This window comes from Mobula birostris, chromosome 14 (assembly GCF_030028105.1).
Source record: "Mobula birostris isolate sMobBir1 chromosome 14, sMobBir1.hap1, whole genome shotgun sequence".
NCBI classification, from domain to species: domain Eukaryota; kingdom Metazoa; phylum Chordata; class Chondrichthyes; order Myliobatiformes; family Myliobatidae; genus Mobula; species Mobula birostris.
The window spans coordinates 55878579-55896080 of record NC_092383.1 but is presented as its reverse complement, the minus strand read 5'-3'; the positions used below and the strand labels follow the sequence as shown (position 1 = coordinate 55896080).

General features: G+C 41.0%; 1 protein-coding gene across 1 annotated transcript in view; it reads right to left on the bottom strand.

Annotated features, from left to right (window-relative positions):
• Positions 1–17502, bottom strand: part of ppfia4 (PTPRF interacting protein alpha 4) — a 747438-nt gene that overhangs the window by 160593 nt on the left and 569343 nt on the right. Inside the window, exon 4 of the mRNA XM_072277740.1 lies at positions 12153–12227. Within this exon, the coding sequence (XP_072133841.1) occupies positions 12153–12227 (75 nt within the window). The remainder of the gene's footprint in view (positions 1–12152; positions 12228–17502) is intronic.

The following is a 17502-nucleotide window of genomic DNA, read 5'->3' as shown; positions in this document are numbered from 1 at the left end:
AGCCTTATGTAGCTGCAATGAATATGGTCAGACAGTATTAATCCCTCCACTTCTTTTTGACCAAAGATATCACTCATTGATTAAAAAAAAGGCAATCCTCAACCTAGAACATAAGATAAGAAAACAGGAATAAGTCAAATGACTCCTCAGACTTGTCCCACCTTTCAGTAGGATCTGATCTGATGCTGGCCCAAACTCCTCTTTCCTACTATCCCCAGTAGTCTTATCATCCTTGCTGCCCAGGTATCACTCAGCCTTCATTAAATTCAATGACTTCCTCACAACTAATGTGGGGTAAAGAATTCCAAGGAATTCTCAGCTACATCTGAAATGGGCAACCCCTGATACTGGAACAGTGCCCCGAAATTCTGAAGATTCAAGATTGTTTAATAGAAACATAGAAACATAGAAAATAGGTGCAGGAGTAGGCCATTCGGCCCTTTGAGCCTGCACCGCCATTTATTATGATCATGGCTGATCATCCAACTCAGATGTCATTTCTAGTACCCAAGTGTAAAGAAGAACAGATTAATTGTTATCCAATACAGCACAAAAAACACCAATAAGGTAAAGTACACAATAATAAGTATATATGTTGCTTATATACATAGGCTGATTATATGTCCATAAAGAGATGCTAGGCACAGAAAGTGACTCTGACCAGAAATGATAAAGCAGTGGTGGTGGGGGGGGGGGGGGGGGGAGCAGTGTGGAGTGGTGGAGTGGTGGGTTAGTGGGTGAAAGTGTTGATCAGCCTTACTACTTGGGGAAAGTAACTGTTTTTGTGTCTGGAGTTCCTGGCATGGACGCTACTACATAGCCTCCTCCCTGGTGGGGGTGGGACCAACAGTGCATGACCAGGGTGGGTAGGATTCTTCATGATGTTACTGGCCCTTTTCCGACACCTTTCTGTATATATGCCCTTAATGGCAGGTAGGCTGCCAGTGATACGTTTGGGCAGTTTTAACTACCCGTGGTAGACCCTTCCTGTCCACCACAGTACAGTTTCCATACAATGAGGTGATGCAGCACGTTACGATTCTCTCTACTGTGCATCTGTAGAAGGACATGAGTATAGATGTGCAAAGTCCAGCTCTCTTCATCCTCCTCAGAAAGTAGAGGCATTGGTGAGCTTTCCTGATTGTGTAGGATGTGTTCTGGGACCATGAAAAATTGTGCAAGATGTGCACTCCCATGAGTTTGAAACTGTTTTTGAGAGGAAACATCTTCTCAGTGTCTAAGCTGTCAAACCGATTCAGAATGTTATAGTTTCGTATGATCAGCTCTCATTCTTCTAAATCCCAATTGGCTACGGACCCAACTGACTGAACATTTCCTTGGAAGTCAACACTTTAATCTCAGGAATCAATCTTCTGATTTTTTTTTTTGGAATGCCTCAAATACAGAACAACACAAGTTTGTGGAGAAATAACTTACAGGAAGCAGTTTGTGCAGCCAACATTGAAGAATATCTTTCAGTTCATTTTCCCTTCTGGCCTAGGTGGCGCTGAGCTGCAATCTCAGCCCAGGACATGGCTCAGACTTCACTGATTTTTCGGTTTATAGGGATAGTGGGGGTAGTGTGGGAAGTCAGGCAACAGGTTAGGCTTTAGGGACAGGGTTGAGGGGAGTTAGAGGTAAGTCGGGGGTGGGGGGTAAATGAACAGTCAGAAGAGGAGCTGGAGTCCAAGTTGGAGCACTCTGCAGTAGAAAGCCAGTGATCCCCCATGGTCAATGACTGAGGTCGCTGAGCCCCATTGGTGAGGGATGATGAGCCCTCAGGTTGGTGACTCCCTCTGAGCCAGCGAGACCCTGAAAAAGAGGTCCATGCAGACAGGAGGCACGAGGACCAGTGACGTCCCTGATCAGCAAATCTTAGGGTCTGAGGTTCATGCGAGCCTGGAGTTTGAAGCCCAAAGTTCAAAGCCTTGTGATTGGCAATCTCTGGGGTCAGTTCAAAGCCTTGTGATTGGCAATCTCTGGGGTCAGTTCAAAGCCTTGTGATTGGCAATCTCTGGGGTCAGTTCAAAGCCTTGTGATTGGCAAGCCCTGGGTCAGTTCAAAGCCTTGTGATTGGCAAGCCCTGGGGTCAGTTCAAAGCCTTGTGATTGGCAATCTCTGGGGTCAGTTCAAAGCCTTGTGATTGGCAATCTCTAGGGTCAGTTCAAAGCCTTGTGATTGGCAAGCCCTGGGTCAGTTCAAAGCCTTGTGATTGGCAATCTCTGGGGTCAGTTCAAAGCCTTGTGATTGGCGAGCCCTGGGGTCAGTACAAAGCCTTGTGATTGGCAATCTCTGGGGTCAGTTCAAAGCCTTGTGATTGGCGAGCCCTGGGGTCGACAGCGCAAATTGAAACCCAAAGTTTGTAGATCGAAGCCGAGCCCTGATGGTCGAAGCCCCTGGGTCAACGTGTCCAAAAGTGAAAGGCGTTATGTCTGTTAGCCTGAGCCAGAGGCATCCTGTGCTGGGGCTGGAGTCCTGTCCACGTGTGAGTGGGTGCAGGGAGAGTGGGAAAGGGACTTGATTTGCTGTTGTTTTGTTGTTGTTGCTTGTGTTGATCTGCTGCACACTGCTATGTTGACAGCAGAATGTGGGCAACACTTGTGGGGCTGCCCCCAGCATAACTTTAGGTTGTGTTGGTTAACGCAAACAGTGCATTTCTCCATATGTTTTGATTACATCTGATTACACTTACGGGCTGCCGCCAGCATAACCTTAGGTTGTGTTGGTTGTTAACGCAATCAATGCATTTCCTTGTCTGTTTAGGTTACATCTGATATATAAATGAATGTAGAAATGTAGAAAACCTACAGCACAATACAGGCCCTTCGGCCCACAGAGTTGTGCCGAACACGTCCCTACCTTAGAAATTACTAGGCTGACCTATAGCCTTCTATTTTACTAAGCTCCATGTACCTATCCAAAACTCTCTTAAAAGACCCTATCGTATCCACCTCCACCACCGTTGCCAGCAGCCCATTCCACGCACTCGCCATTCTCTGAGTAAAAAATTTACCCTTGACATCTCCTCTGTACCTACTCCCCAGCACCTTAAACCTGTGTCCTCTTGTGGCAACCATTTCAGCCCTGGGAAAAAGCCTCTGACTATCCACACGATCAATGCCTCTCATCATCATATACACCTCTATCAGGTCACTTCTCATCCTCTGTCGCTCCAAGGAGAAAAGGGAAATGTGACTCAGTTCTTGATGAATTGTAATAAAGTCCATTTGTCACACTGTCAACAGCAAAAACTGAACACAGAAGCTGTGCACCTCTTGTTCTAATGACTGCATGCCAAACACTCCTACCAAATTATACAGTGGCATGCAAACGTTTGGGCACCCCAGTCAAAATTTCTGTTATTGTGAATAGTTCAGTGAGTAGAAGATGAACTGATCTCCAAAAGTCATAAAGTTAAAGATGAAACATTTTTTTCAATATTTTAAGCAAGATTAGTGTATTATTTTTTTTTGTACAATTTTAGAGTGAAAAAAAGGAAAGGAGCACCATGCAAAAGTTTGGGCACCCCAAGAGATTTGAGCTCTCAAACAACAGGAATACCGCAGATGCTGGAAATTCAAGCAACATACATCCAAGTTGCTGGTGAACGCAGCAGGCCAGGCAGCATCTCTTGGAAGAGGTACAGTCGACGTTTCAGGCTGAGGTCCTGACGAAGGGTCTCGGCCTGAAACATCAACTGTACCTCTTCCGAGAGATGCTGCCTGGCCTGCAGCGTTCACCAGCAACTTTGATGTGTGTGATTTGAGCTCTCAGATAACTTTTACCGAGGTCTCAGACCTTAATTAGCTTGTTAGGGCTATGGTTTGTTCACAGTCATCGTTAGGAAAGGCCAGGTGATGCAAATTTCAAAGCTTTACCCTGAGTCCTCAAACCTTGTCTCAAAAATCAGCAGCCATGGGCTCCTCTAAGCAGCTGCCTAGCACTCTGAAAATTAAAATGAATGATGCCCACAAAGCAGGAGAAGGCTATAAGAAGATAGCAAAGCGTTTTCAGGTAGCCGTTTCCTCAGTTCGTAATGTAATTAAGAAACGGCAGTAAACAGGAACAGTGGAGGTTAAGTTGAGGTCTGGAAGACCAAGAAAACTTTCCGAGAGAACTGCTCATAGGATTGCTAGAAAGGCAAATCAAAACCCCCGTTTGACTGAAAAAGATCTTCGGGAAGATTTAGCAGACTCTGGAGTGGTGGTGCACTGTTCTACTGTGCAGCGACACCTGCACAAACATGACCTTCATGGAACAGTCATCAGAAGAAAACCTTTTCTGCGTCCTCACCACAAAATTCAGCATCAGAAATTTGCAAAGGAACATCTAAACAAGCCTGATGCATTTTGGAAACAAGTCATGTGGACTGATGAAGTTAAAATAGAACTTTCTGGCCGCAATGAGTAAAGGTATGATTGGAGAGAAAAGGGTGCAGAATTTCATGAAAAGAACACATCTCCAACTGTTAAGCATGGGAATGGATCGATCATGCTTTGGGCTTGTGTTGCAGCCGTGGCAAGGGGAACATTTCACTGGTAGAGGGACGAATGAATTCAATTAAATACTAGCAAATTCTGGAAGCAAACATCACACCGTCTGTAAAAAAGCTGAAAATGAAAAGAGGATGGCTTCGACAACAGGATAATGATCCTAAACACACCTCAAGATCCACAATGGTCTACCACAAGAGGCGAAAGCTAAAGGTTTTGCCATGGCCCTCACAGTCCCCCAACCTAAACATCATCAAAAGTCTGTGGATAGACCTCAAAAGAACAGTGCATGCAAAACGGCCCAAGAATCTCACAGAACTAGAAGCCTTTTGCAAGGAAGAATGGGTGAAGATCTCCCAAACAAGAATTGAAAGACTCTTAGCTGGCTACAGAAAGCATTTACAAGCTGTGATACTTGCCAAAGGGGGTGTTACTAAGTACTGACCATGCAGGGTGCCCAAACTTTTGCTTCGGGCCCTTTTCCTTTTTTGTTATTTTGAAACTGTAAAAGATGAAAATAAAAAAGTAATCTTGCTTAAAATATTAAAGAAATGTATCATCTTTGACTTTATACCTTTTGGAAATCAGGTCATCTTTTACTTGCAGTAACAGAAATTTTGACCAGGGGTGCCCAAACTTTTGCATGCCACTGTACCAGGCAATGAGATTTTTAACTTATTTCAATTGACAAAATTGAATCATCCATACAAATACATTTCTGGCTGCCTCCAGCATTAGCCAGCGTCATATTGTTACTGTCTGGAGTATAAGGCATCAATGACTTTTGTTTCAAAAATATGGTTAGGAATTATTCTTGTTCTGTATGCCCTGCCATTGGGCAGGTGTGTATTGGCATCATCATTTTGCTGTTATTTGTTTAATGTTGGACAAGACCAATTAATGAACCCACTTGAATCTATAAGACTGACCTTTCTAAGATTCATGTTACACATCCATGTCCTGCATCTTGTCAGACTTTAGGTTTGTTACAAACAGAGGGAAATTTGACAATCATCCCTATATCATTCAGAATGAGAAATTCACCCATTCAAAACGGAAACATTACCTTGAAATACTGGAAATACATTCATTATTCAGGATGACATTATAAGTGAGGTCCAAGCAAGTCATGTTGCTCTTGAAAATCATATTTTCAGCCTCTCTGATGATGTTAGTGTAAAACCAAATGGAGAGATCATTCTCCAACACTGACATCTTGTAAGCTGCAAACTATTGCCCGAGCATTAGTGCAGCATAAACATTACACCATGACTAAACAGGCTATTTCTTTAAAAAGCTCTGGACTCTGGATACTGACACATGCTTAAAAGATTTGAAACCTTTATGTCACGTTTAGCCACAGTGGTTAAGAATAATTCTTTACCTGTGTTTGTCAGAAGTATCTGTTAAACTTTGGCAAGAAGCAATTCCTGACTACTGTAATGCAGTGAGTTACCTTCAGGTTTTGGTATCAAATTCTGAATCAGGATGCCAATCTCATGCATCAAGTCAGACTGAAATATAAACTGACAATGTAATAATATGCTAATCAACAATCCTTGGTTATGATCATCTGAAACTGAAGATGAAATCCTAATTGTGCTTCATCAGAGACAAGTGAACTATCATTATCATTTAATTTTGAACCATGAAGTGAGATTAATGTCAGAATGTCCATTGTTACTGTTTAGTGACAAAGACAAGCTATCAAAAAGAATTCATCGCTCTTCAAGCTCCTCAAAAACAAGAGACAGTTACTATTTACTTCAAGAGGAGAAAGACCACATTCACTAATTCAGTGAGAAAGGTTGCAATTATCGAGACTACCATAAAGTATCCAGGGATCAAAATTCATAGATAAATATGATGTGTAATAAAAATCTATAATGCCCAAGTTAAGCAGCAATTACAGATTACTACACCTCATTACACATGGTCCCTGTGCAGCTGTTTAGATATTATAATATCTTAATCCCAGTTGAAATCTATTCAAGACCTTCAAAAGGCGATGCCTCAAAAAGGCAGCATCCATCATGAAGTTCCGCCATCACCCAGGACATGCCCTCTTCTCATGAGAGCCTGAAGACACACTTTTAAAGTAAATTCAACTGAAGGTAAATTTATTATCGAAGTACATATATGTCACCATATAAAACTCTGAGATTCATTTTCTTGCAGGCATACACAGTAAATCCAAGAAACACAATAGAATCAATGAAAGACCACACCCAACAGGACAGAGAAACAACCAATGTGCGGAAAGCAACAAACTGTGCAAATACAAAAGAAAAAATAACAAATAAATAAACAGTAAATATAGAGAACATAATATGAAGAGTCCTTGAAAGTGAGTCCATAGTTTGTGGGAACAGTTCAATGATGTGATCAGTGAAGTTGAGTGAAGCCAACCCTTCTGATTCAAGTGCCTGATAATTGAGTGGTAATAACTATTCCTGAACCTGGTGGTGTGAGTTCTGAATCTCCTGCACCTTCTTCCTAATGGCAGCAATTAGAAGAGAGCATGGCCCGGATGGACGGGGTCCTCGGTGATGGATGCTTCATGTATATGTGCTAAATGGTGGGAAATGCTTAACCCATGATGGTCTGGGCTGTTTCTACGGCTTTTTATAAGATTTTCCATTCAAGGACTTTGGGTGTTTCTATAGCAGGCTATGATACCCTCCTGAACCAGTAAATATATTCTTCACCACCCATCTATAGAAGTTTGTCAAAGTATTAGATGTCATGCCAAATCTGTGCAAATCTATAAGGAAGTAGAGGTGCTGCCATGCTTTCTTCAAACCAGCTGGGCCCAGGACAGATCCTCTGAGGAATTTAAAGTTGCTGTCCCTCTCCGCCTCTGAGCCCCCAATAAGGACTGGCTCAGAGACATCTGGTTTTCTCCTCCTGAAGTCAATAATCAGCTCCTTGGACTTGCTGACATTGAGCCAGAGGTTGTTGTTGTGGCACCACTGAGCCAGATTCTGAATTTTCCTCCTTCTGCTGAATTGTCTCCACCTTCAATTAGGCCAATGATAGTGGTGTCGACAGCAAACTTAAATATGGTTATCAGATCTATGCTTAGCCTAACAGTCATAGGTATAGAGTGAACAGAGCAGGGGGCAAAGCACACAAACTTGTGGTGCACCTGTGCTGATGGAGATTGTGGAGGAGATGTTTTTGCAAATCCAAACTGACTGGGCTCTGCAAGTGAGGAAATCAAGAATCCAACTGCACAAGGAAGTATTGAGGGGAAGGTCTTGAAACTTACTGACCAGGTGCCCCAGGGTTGAGTGAAGACCCATTGAAATGGCATCATATTATGATCAAGGAACGTGTTTGTAGCCCAGATATTGAACCTTTTGCTGTTGGACTCCCACCATATTCCACCGAGATGCAACACTGGGCATCATGGGAGGTTGTTCCTGCCTGTGGCCATCGAACTTTGCAGCTCCCCCCATGGAGGGTCAGACACTCTGAGCCAATGGGCTGGTCCTGGACTTATTTCCATCTGGCACAGTTTGCATATTGTTGTTTGATTGTTTGTGGTTTTGTATTGTCATATTTATGCTCTATTCTTGGTTGGTGTAGCTGTAACGAAACCCAATTTCCCTCGGGATCAATAAAGTATGTCTATGTCTACCTACTGAGGACCTGTTGTGTTGGTAGGCAAATTGGAGCAGATCCAACTCACTTCTCAGGTGGGCTTTGATATGTTTCATCACCAACCTCTCAAAACACTTCATCACAATGGATGTAAGTGCTGCTGGACGATAGTCGTTGAAGCATTTTGCCACACTCTTCTTCGGCATGCTTGAAGCAGTAGGGTACCTACAGCTGTCGAGTATCCTTCAGTGATTCAAGTTTGCTCTGGAATTGCCATTTCACACATGAGACGGCTTTGTAGAGATCTTACCTGGACCTCTTTTATCTTACTTGGTCACCAGATGTGAATGCCACTGATCTCAGTCTTAGCAAATTGCAGATTTCATCGTTCATCCAGGGTTTCCAGTTGGGAAAGACTGAATGATTTTGTGGGGAGACACATGTCCATGACTGTTTTTATAAAGTCCATATCAACCATGGAGTATTCATTCAGATCCACTGTTGAGTCCCTGAACATAGCCCAGTCCACCGAATTGAAACAATCTCTGCCTCCTGCAAACACCTCTTTGTCGTACTTACCTCTGAAGCCCTGCTCTTTAACCTCTGCCTGTGTTTAGGCAGGAGAAGGACAGCTAAGTGTTCAGATTTTCCAAAATGTGGTCTAGGCATGGAATGGTCGCATTTCTAATCATAGTGTAGCAGAGGTCGAGTGTGGTAGGACCTCTGGTGCTGATAATCGAGCAGATATTTTGCCAAACAAGCCTGATTGATGTCTACAACTATGATTTGAACTCCAACAGGGTGGGCTGTTTTTTGTTTGATGATGGCAGTATTCAATATCTCAAGGTGCAGAGGGACTTAGGAGTCCTTGTGCAAGACTCCCAGAAGGTTAATTTACAAGTTGAGTCTGTGGTAAAGGCTGCAAATGCAATGTCGGCATTTATTTCAAGGGGAATAGAATATAAAAGCAAGCAGATAATGCTGAACCTTAATAAGACACTAGTCAGGCTGCATTTGGAGAATTGTCAACAGTTTTCGACCCTATATCTCAGAAAGGATTTGTTGTCATTGGAGAGAGTCCAGAGGATGTTCACAAGGATGATTTCGGTAATGAAGGGGTTAACATATGAGGAGTGTTTGGCAGCTTTGGGTCTGTACTCGCTGGAATTTAGAAGAATGCGGGTGATCTCACTGAAACCCACCAAATGTTGAAAGGACTTAGATAAGGTGGATGTAGAGAGGAAGTTTCCTATGGTGGGGGTATCCAGAACTAGAGGGCACAGCCTCAGAATTGAGGGGCAACCTTTTAGAACAGAGATAAGGAGGAAATTTTTTAGCCAAAGAGTAGTGAATCTGTAGAATGCTGTGCCACAGAATGTGGTGGAGGCCAAGTCAGAGGGTGTATTTATAGCAGAAGTTGATAGTTTCCTGATTGGTCAGGGCATCAAAGGATATGGTGAGAAGGTAGCTGTATGGGGTTGAGTGGGATCCAGGAACAGCCATAATAGGCGGAATGGCCTAATTCTGCTCCTATGTCTTACTTAAGTGCCTAATTAACATTGGCTTCTTGTGGTATGTAAACTACAATCAGGATCAGGGAGGAGAGTAAGTAAAGTGGTTGGCACTTAATTATTAGATGTTCCATGAGACACAGAACACAGCAATTCCTCATTTCCCTCCAAAATAGCAATCTTGCCCTTTGGTTCTTAATGTTGTTCTCCAGCAGCTATACATTTGCTAACAAGATGGTGGGTAGAGGAACTTACATTACTTGACATTGCAGTCTGGCTTGGCAGTCTTCCCCTCTTCTGGCCATTGCAATTATCTTTGTCCCCTTAAAGGTGCTGTACCAGCATGCTTGAGAGTAAATTCACCGAGTCCTTCGTGAAATAGCCAGTATATCGAGACTTTTCAAATTATGTCGCTTAAAAGGAAATTACAAGCTGCAAGCTGCAGTGAGAGAAGTATATTTAGAAGTTTTGTAAGCCGCCTGCAACACGTTGCCATGGCTCACCAGCACCATCTTGCTTCAGTCAACGTGTCAGGGATAGCTTCTTCCCTTCGACCATCAAATTTCAGAATGGACAATGAACCCATGAACACTTCCTTAGTATTTTTCCCTCTCTTTTTGCACTACCTGGTCAATTTAATGTTCTATTTTGGATACACTTTTACTGTAATTTATAGTTTTTATTACTATGTATTGCAATGAACTGCTGCTGCAAAACAATAAATATCACGATAGATGCAGTGATGTTAAACATAATTCTTACTCTGATATTGATTCTTAATTTTACTATAAATTAGAAAATAAGCAGTACTAGGAATGGCGTACAGTTTTGCCATGTATATCCTGTGCTTAAATTGACATTTTTTTTGTTTGAAGTCAGGCTTATTTATAACTAAGGAGATGAGGACTCCCCTGGAGCTAGCAGGAACAGTCTTATTCAATTCAGCCAAGCAGGGAAATGCCTGGTGCAAATACTTCAATAAAGGTTTGAATGATGAGCTAGCATCTATGCAAGGAAGAGGTTTTCCATAGCTATAAGTTCAAAGTGAGGACCATAGTCTCAATATACAGGATAAAACATTTAGGGCGAAAACAGAAAGAAAGGTCTTCAACCAGAGGGCAGTGAACAAGTGGACTAATCAACCATGGAGGACATAGCAGCCAAGTCCCAACACATTTAAGGAAAAAGATAAATTTCTAGATACAAATTGCATCAAGGGTATAGAAAGAGTGAGTTAATATGGTACTGAGATGGATGTTCTGCGATGATCATATTGAATGGCAGAGCAGGCTTGAAGTTTTGAGTGAGAAATTCTGCTCTGAATTACCTGCAGTTCTATTACTCAACTGGTTCTAAACTATCACAAATGAAAATTCTCCTTCATACAATCAACTTGAATGGAGCATTGGATAGAATGAGGGATTCTCAATTTTCTAGATCGTCCTGAGTTTCCAAGAATCTAAAAGCAATTTTCTAGACACTGCACAAAGAAGAATATTCATCAGGGTATTAACATAACTGTGCATTACTTCCTTTGCATGATTTCACTTTAATTACTAAAAAATAAGGGATAAATAACTTACCAATTGGTAGATTTGGAAAGAGGACTCAGTGTGATGAAATCATCAGGAATTTCAAACAAGCCATAAGAAATAATAGTTTAGCTTCAGAATCGTCATTCGATGCTCATGAAAATGTTATGCCTTGTATGAAATGTAGCTAAGCTTTAACAATGCACTAAGGTAAAGGGAAAACTGATACCCTTTGTATTGCCTGTGTTATATGAAAGTGTTTTTTGTATTAACTTTTAAGCCAAATAATGATATTATTGCTTATTCCCTAATTTGAACTGGATATCCTGACTTTAACTTAATTCCCTGTTCATGAAAATAATGTGCTTTTCACTTCTTTGTTTACTGGTTGAGAAAAATACTGGTTGCTTAGCCTGTTAGATGACAGATTCTTTTTACTTGACACTCAACTTCAGAAGAAATTTCCACACTGCCAGGATGACTCAATATTTGTAGGAAACTTGTATTTTTTTTAGTTAATGATGACTAGTGTTACACTTCTGCCAATGACAAAATTCGTCTTAATAATTAGCGTTCCACAACAGGTAAATAAAGCCTGATAAAGTGGAATACTAATTGGAAATTCTAAACCATCAGAACAAGTCACTCAATCGGTTGTCAACCTACAACATAAGAGAATCTCTGTAAACTTAATATCACTTGTATTAAATTGAGTTTGATTTGTTTTTTTAAAGGAAAGAATTTAATCTATTAATACATTACTGCATCAATTGAAAAAAGCAAATGCATGGAAAGATATTCATAGTTAATACTATGATTGTTGACTCCATTTGATAGAAATGAGAGGACGTGAGAAGTAGATAAACCAGACAGTCAATCCTACCCTAACCAAACAATGCTGAACTCAAGGAGAGGATTTCAACAAATTTCAATAGTTTCATCAGTACTCAAATACAGAGTTGAACTCAAGTAAGTTTGTAACAAACAGGCTTGAAGGAATTTGTTCTTACCTCCTGGTTGGCTGAAGACAATTGCTCTTCCAGCGTTGATACCCTCTCCAGAGCAACTCGGAGTCGCTCACGAACCTTGTGGAATTAAGAATAGCAAATGTATTCAGGCATTTTGTAGTTCATCACCTCAGTTAAAATTAATAAAATTGGTGACTTGAAAAGTTATGATTAAAGCAAGAGTACAAAAGTAACAAAGGTGTTAACGAATATCAGGGCCCAACTTCACACCAACACGCACCAATGGTATCAATTTACCTAACTCACTTCAATGCTGTGAGGAGCAGTTACGTGGAGTTTTAGTTAGAAAACATTCTTTGTACTCAATCAATAACTTGCATAAATGTAGAACACCATTATCTAAAAATTATGGGACTTCTGAAAATCACAATGAATGACCATTTTCCATTAAGTACACATAGTAGAATAGAGTAACTACTGCCACTCACAAACCTAGATGGTTATTCCTCAGTTGACTTCAAGACTCTGAATGAGTATACAACTGATACTTGACTTTATCACACCAGAGAACGAAGGCCATCACAGAACAGCATGCTTAATACAAGTCCGACTGTGAATCACAACATAAGAAACTCTATTTCCAATGCTGTCACAAATTTGAACTTGAATTTGAGAACTAAACCTCCTGAGAATTTTATGTCAGGCTAAATCAAGAGTTAAAGGACTGAATAGTTATGCAATAAAATTTGTGAATTTCAGAGGGAGGGATTAGGGAGATTAAATCCACTGGAAATGACTGCATTCAGGAAATAACTCTGAAACTGTTGCCTCCTGCAATCAACCCAATCACGTTAGTTAGAAAGAGCAGAGAGCAGACTCCAGAGTTTGCTGCTCCGCCGGACATTTCTCAGATGCACCATCTCATCCATTATCCCCATGGCAAACAAGGCACTACCACCTCAACCTGAAGCACAATAAACCACCATCTCATCCATTATCCCTATGGCAAACAAGGCACTACCACTTCAACCTGAAGCACAATAAACCTCAAGGTTTCCAATCCATCAAAATGCAGTGAGATCTTCCTGAAACGTGCATGCAAAAACTCTGCACAGCCACCAGGAGTCCAAACGCCAGAAGTAGTCTGCTCTCCCTTATACGTCAGCATCTGGAAGCAAACCTAGCAACCAATCACCAGGAGTTAAGGGTCACTTCTTCAAATTGTGAATGAAGATCCCCACCCAAATAGATCAGCAAAGTCCATCAGAAAGTTATATACAGTTGAAGTCTGAAGTTTACATACACCTTAGCTAAATACATTTCAACTCAGTTTTTCACAATTCCTGACATTTAATCCTAGAAAACACTCCCTGTCTTAGATCAGTTAGGATCACTACTTTATTTTAAGAATGTGAAATGTCAGAATAATAGTAGAGAGAATGATTTATTTCAGCTTTTATTTCTTTCATCACTTTCTCTGTGAGTTAGAAGTTTACATAAACTTTGTTAGCATTTGGTAGCATTGCCTTTAAATTGTTTTAACGTTTTGGATTGCCTTCCACAAGCTTCTCACAATAAGTTGCTGGAATTTTGTTCCATTCCTCCAGACTGAACTGGTGTAACTGAGTCAGGTTTATAGGCCTCCTTGCTCGCACACACTTTTTCAGTTCTTTCCACAAATTTTCCATCGGATTGAGGTCAGGGCTTTGTGATGGCCACTCCAATACCTTGACTTTGTTGTCCTTAAGCAACTTTGCCACAAATTTGGAGGTATGCTTGAGGTCATTGCCCATTTGGAAGACTCATGCGACCGAGCTTTAACTTGCTGGCTGATGTCTTGAGATTTTGCTTCAATATATCCACATAATTTTCCTTCCTCATGATGCCATCTATTTTGTGAAGTGCACCAGTCCCTCCTGCAGCAAAGCACCCCCATAACATAATGCTGCCACCCCCATGCTTCACGGTTGGGATGGTGTTCTTTGGCTGGCAAGCCTCACCCTTTTCCCCCTCCAAACATAACGATGGTTATTATGGCCAAACAGTTCAATTTTTGTTTCATCAGACCACAGGACATTTCTCCAGAAAGTGAGATCTTTGTCCCTATGTGCACTTGCATACTGTAGTCTGGCTTTTTTATGGCGGTTTTGGAGCAGTGGCTTCTTCCTTGCTGAGCAGCCTTTCAGGTTATGTCGATATAGGACTCGTTTTACTGTAGATATAGATACTTGTCTACCTGTTTCCTCCAGCATCTTCACAAGGTCCTTTGCTATTGTTCTGGGATTGTTTTGCATTTTTTGCGCCAAAGTACATTCATCTCTAGGAGACAGAATGCGTCTCCTTCCTGAACAGTATGATGGCTGCGTGGTCCCATGGTGTTCATACTTGCGTATTATTGTTTGTACAGATGAACGTGGTACCTTCAGGTGTTTGGAAATTGCTCCCAAGGATGAACCAGACTTGACATCATTTTCTGACCTCAACCCGATAGAAAATTTGCGGGCATAACTGAAAAAGCATGTGTGAGCAAGGAGGCCTACAAACCTGACTCAGTTACACCAGTTCTTTCTAGAGAAAATATTGCAGTTAATAATCTTCCTATTCCAAAAAGTAGTTCTTGAAAAAAATAATGTAAAACAGATGATGAAATCTTAGATTTTAGATTATGGGGACACTCAGTCCTTGTTTATTGTCATTTAGTAATGCATGCATTAAAAATGATACAATGTTCCTCCAGAATGATATCACAGAAACATAAGACAGACCAAGATTAAAACTGACAAAAACCACATAATTATAACATATAGTTACAACAGTGCAAAGCAATACCATAATTTGATAAGGACAGACCATGGGCATGGTAAAAAAAAAAGTCTCCAAGTCCCAATAGCCCAACATTTCAGTAGAAGGTAGAAGGGAGAAACTCTCCCTGCCATGAGCTCCCAGCACCGCAAACTTGCCAATGCAGCATCCTGGAAACACCCGACCACAGTCCGACTCTGATTCTGTCCGAAAACTTCGAGCCTCCGACACCAAGCACCGAGCACCATCTCTGCCGAGCGCTTTGACCCCGTTCCCGGCCGCCAAGCAACAAGCAAAGCTGAGGATTCAGGAACTTCCCCTCTGGAGATTTCGGATCACACAGTAGCGGCGGCAGCGAAACAAACAGGCATCTTAGACTAACAGCTTTCAATTTTGTGCATAAGCATCCAGTCCCTGTTTTCTTGTGATTTGAAGAAAATGACAAACTATCCAATGAAGTTGATCCCAAACAATACACTTTCATAATTTAGTCATTTTTTTCCAGTAAGTGCCAATTGCCTATGTCCAACAATAGGCTGATTATTTAATGTTAATCTAAAAGACCTCTTCAAGAATTCTGTATTAACTTTGTTTCAGAATGAAGCCCATAATTGGAATTAAGCTGTTTCATTTCAGATCTAGTTTTGAATAAAAGGAGAAAGTACTAAGAGAATGAAAGCATTTTATATTTAACCCAAGAATGTTGAGGGATCTCTTAACATTGTGTATCAATAAGAAGTTATACCACTATTTTTTTAACAGTTGCACATTGTGAGAATGATGCAATGATGTTGTACCTTCAGAAGAATGTGTGTTTCCAGAAGAAAAGTTCTGAGTTGAATTTACATTATCCCACAATCAAAGCTCATCTGATATTGGAATGTGAGCTATTTGTACTGCAATAAAATCCATTATCATTTGTCGCATTGTCCTTGGGGAGAAAGTTAAGAATACATTCCTATGAATTCTAAATATACAGCTGAAGTTGGAAGTTTACATATACTTAGGTTGAAGTCATTAAAACTCATTGTTTAACCACTTCACAGATTTCATATTAGCAAACTATAGTTTTGGCAAGACGTTGAGGACATCTACTTTGTGCATGACCCGAGTAATTTTTCCTACAATTGTTTACAGACAGATTATTTCACTTTTAATTAACTATATCACAATTTCAGTGGGTTAGAAGTTTACAAACAAAATCAAAAGAAATCAGTCAAGACCTCAGAAAAAGAAACTGTGGACCTCCACGAGTCTGGTTCATCCTTGGGAGAAATTTCCAAACACCTAAAGGTACCACGTTCATCTGTAAAAACAATAGTACGCAAGTATAAACACCATGGGACCACGCAGCCGTCATACCGCTCAGGAAGGGGATGCATTCTGACACCTAGAGATGAACGTACTTTGGTGTGAAAAGTGCAAATCAATCCCAGAACAGCAAAGGACTTTGTGAAGATGCTGGAGGAAACAGGTAGACAAGTATCTATATCCACAGTAAAACGAGTCCTATATCGACATAACCTGAAAGGCTGCTCAGCAAGGAAGAAGCCACTGCTCCAAAACCGCCATAAAAAAGCCAGACTACAGTATGCAAGTGCACATGGGGACAAAGATCTTACTTTTTCGAGAAATGTACTCTGATCTGATGAAACAAAAATTGAACTGTTTGGCCATAATGACCATCATTATGTTTGGAGGAAAAAGGGTGAGGCTTGCAAGCTGAAGAACACCATCCCAACCGTGAAGCATGGGGGTGGCAGCATCATGTTGTAGGGGTGCTTTGCTGCAGGAGGGACTGGTGCACTTCACAAAATAGATGGCATCATGAGGAAGGAAAAGTATGTGGATATATTGAAGCAACATCTCAAGACATCAGCCAGGAAGTTAAAGCTCGGTCGCAAATGGGTCTTCCAAATGGACAATGACCCCAGGCATACCTCCAAAGCTGTGGCAAAATTGCTTAAGGACAACAAAGTCAAAGTATTGAAGTGCCCATCACAAAGCCCTGACCTCAATCCAATAGGAAATTTGTGGGCAGAACTGAAAGAGTGTGCGAGCAAGGAGGCTTACAAACCTGACTCAGTTACACTAGTTCTGTCTGGAGGAATGGAACAAAATTCCAGCAACTTATTGTGAGAAGCTTGTGGAAGGCAATCCAAAACGTTTGACCCAAGTTAAACAATTTAAAGGCAATGCTACCAAATACTAACAAAGTGTATGTAAACTTCTGACCCACTCGGAAAGTGATGAAAGAAATAAAAACTGAAATAAATCATTCTCTCTACTATTATTCTGACATTTCACATTCTTATAATAAAGTAGTGATCCTAACTGACCTAAGACAGGGAATGTTTTCTAGGATTAAATGTCAGGAATTGTGAAAAACTGAGTTTAAATGTATTTGGCTCAGGTGGATGTAAACTTCAGACTTCAACTGTATGTCTCTGAGCAAGCATCAGCAGACTGATAAGAGACTAGAGACACGGTCCAAAGTACACGAGTTAGGGTACTCAGAATGGTGGAAGCTGGCTTTATTTCACTGATGAGAACTGGAGCTGTAGCATGCATTTGATATAATCAGAAAAAT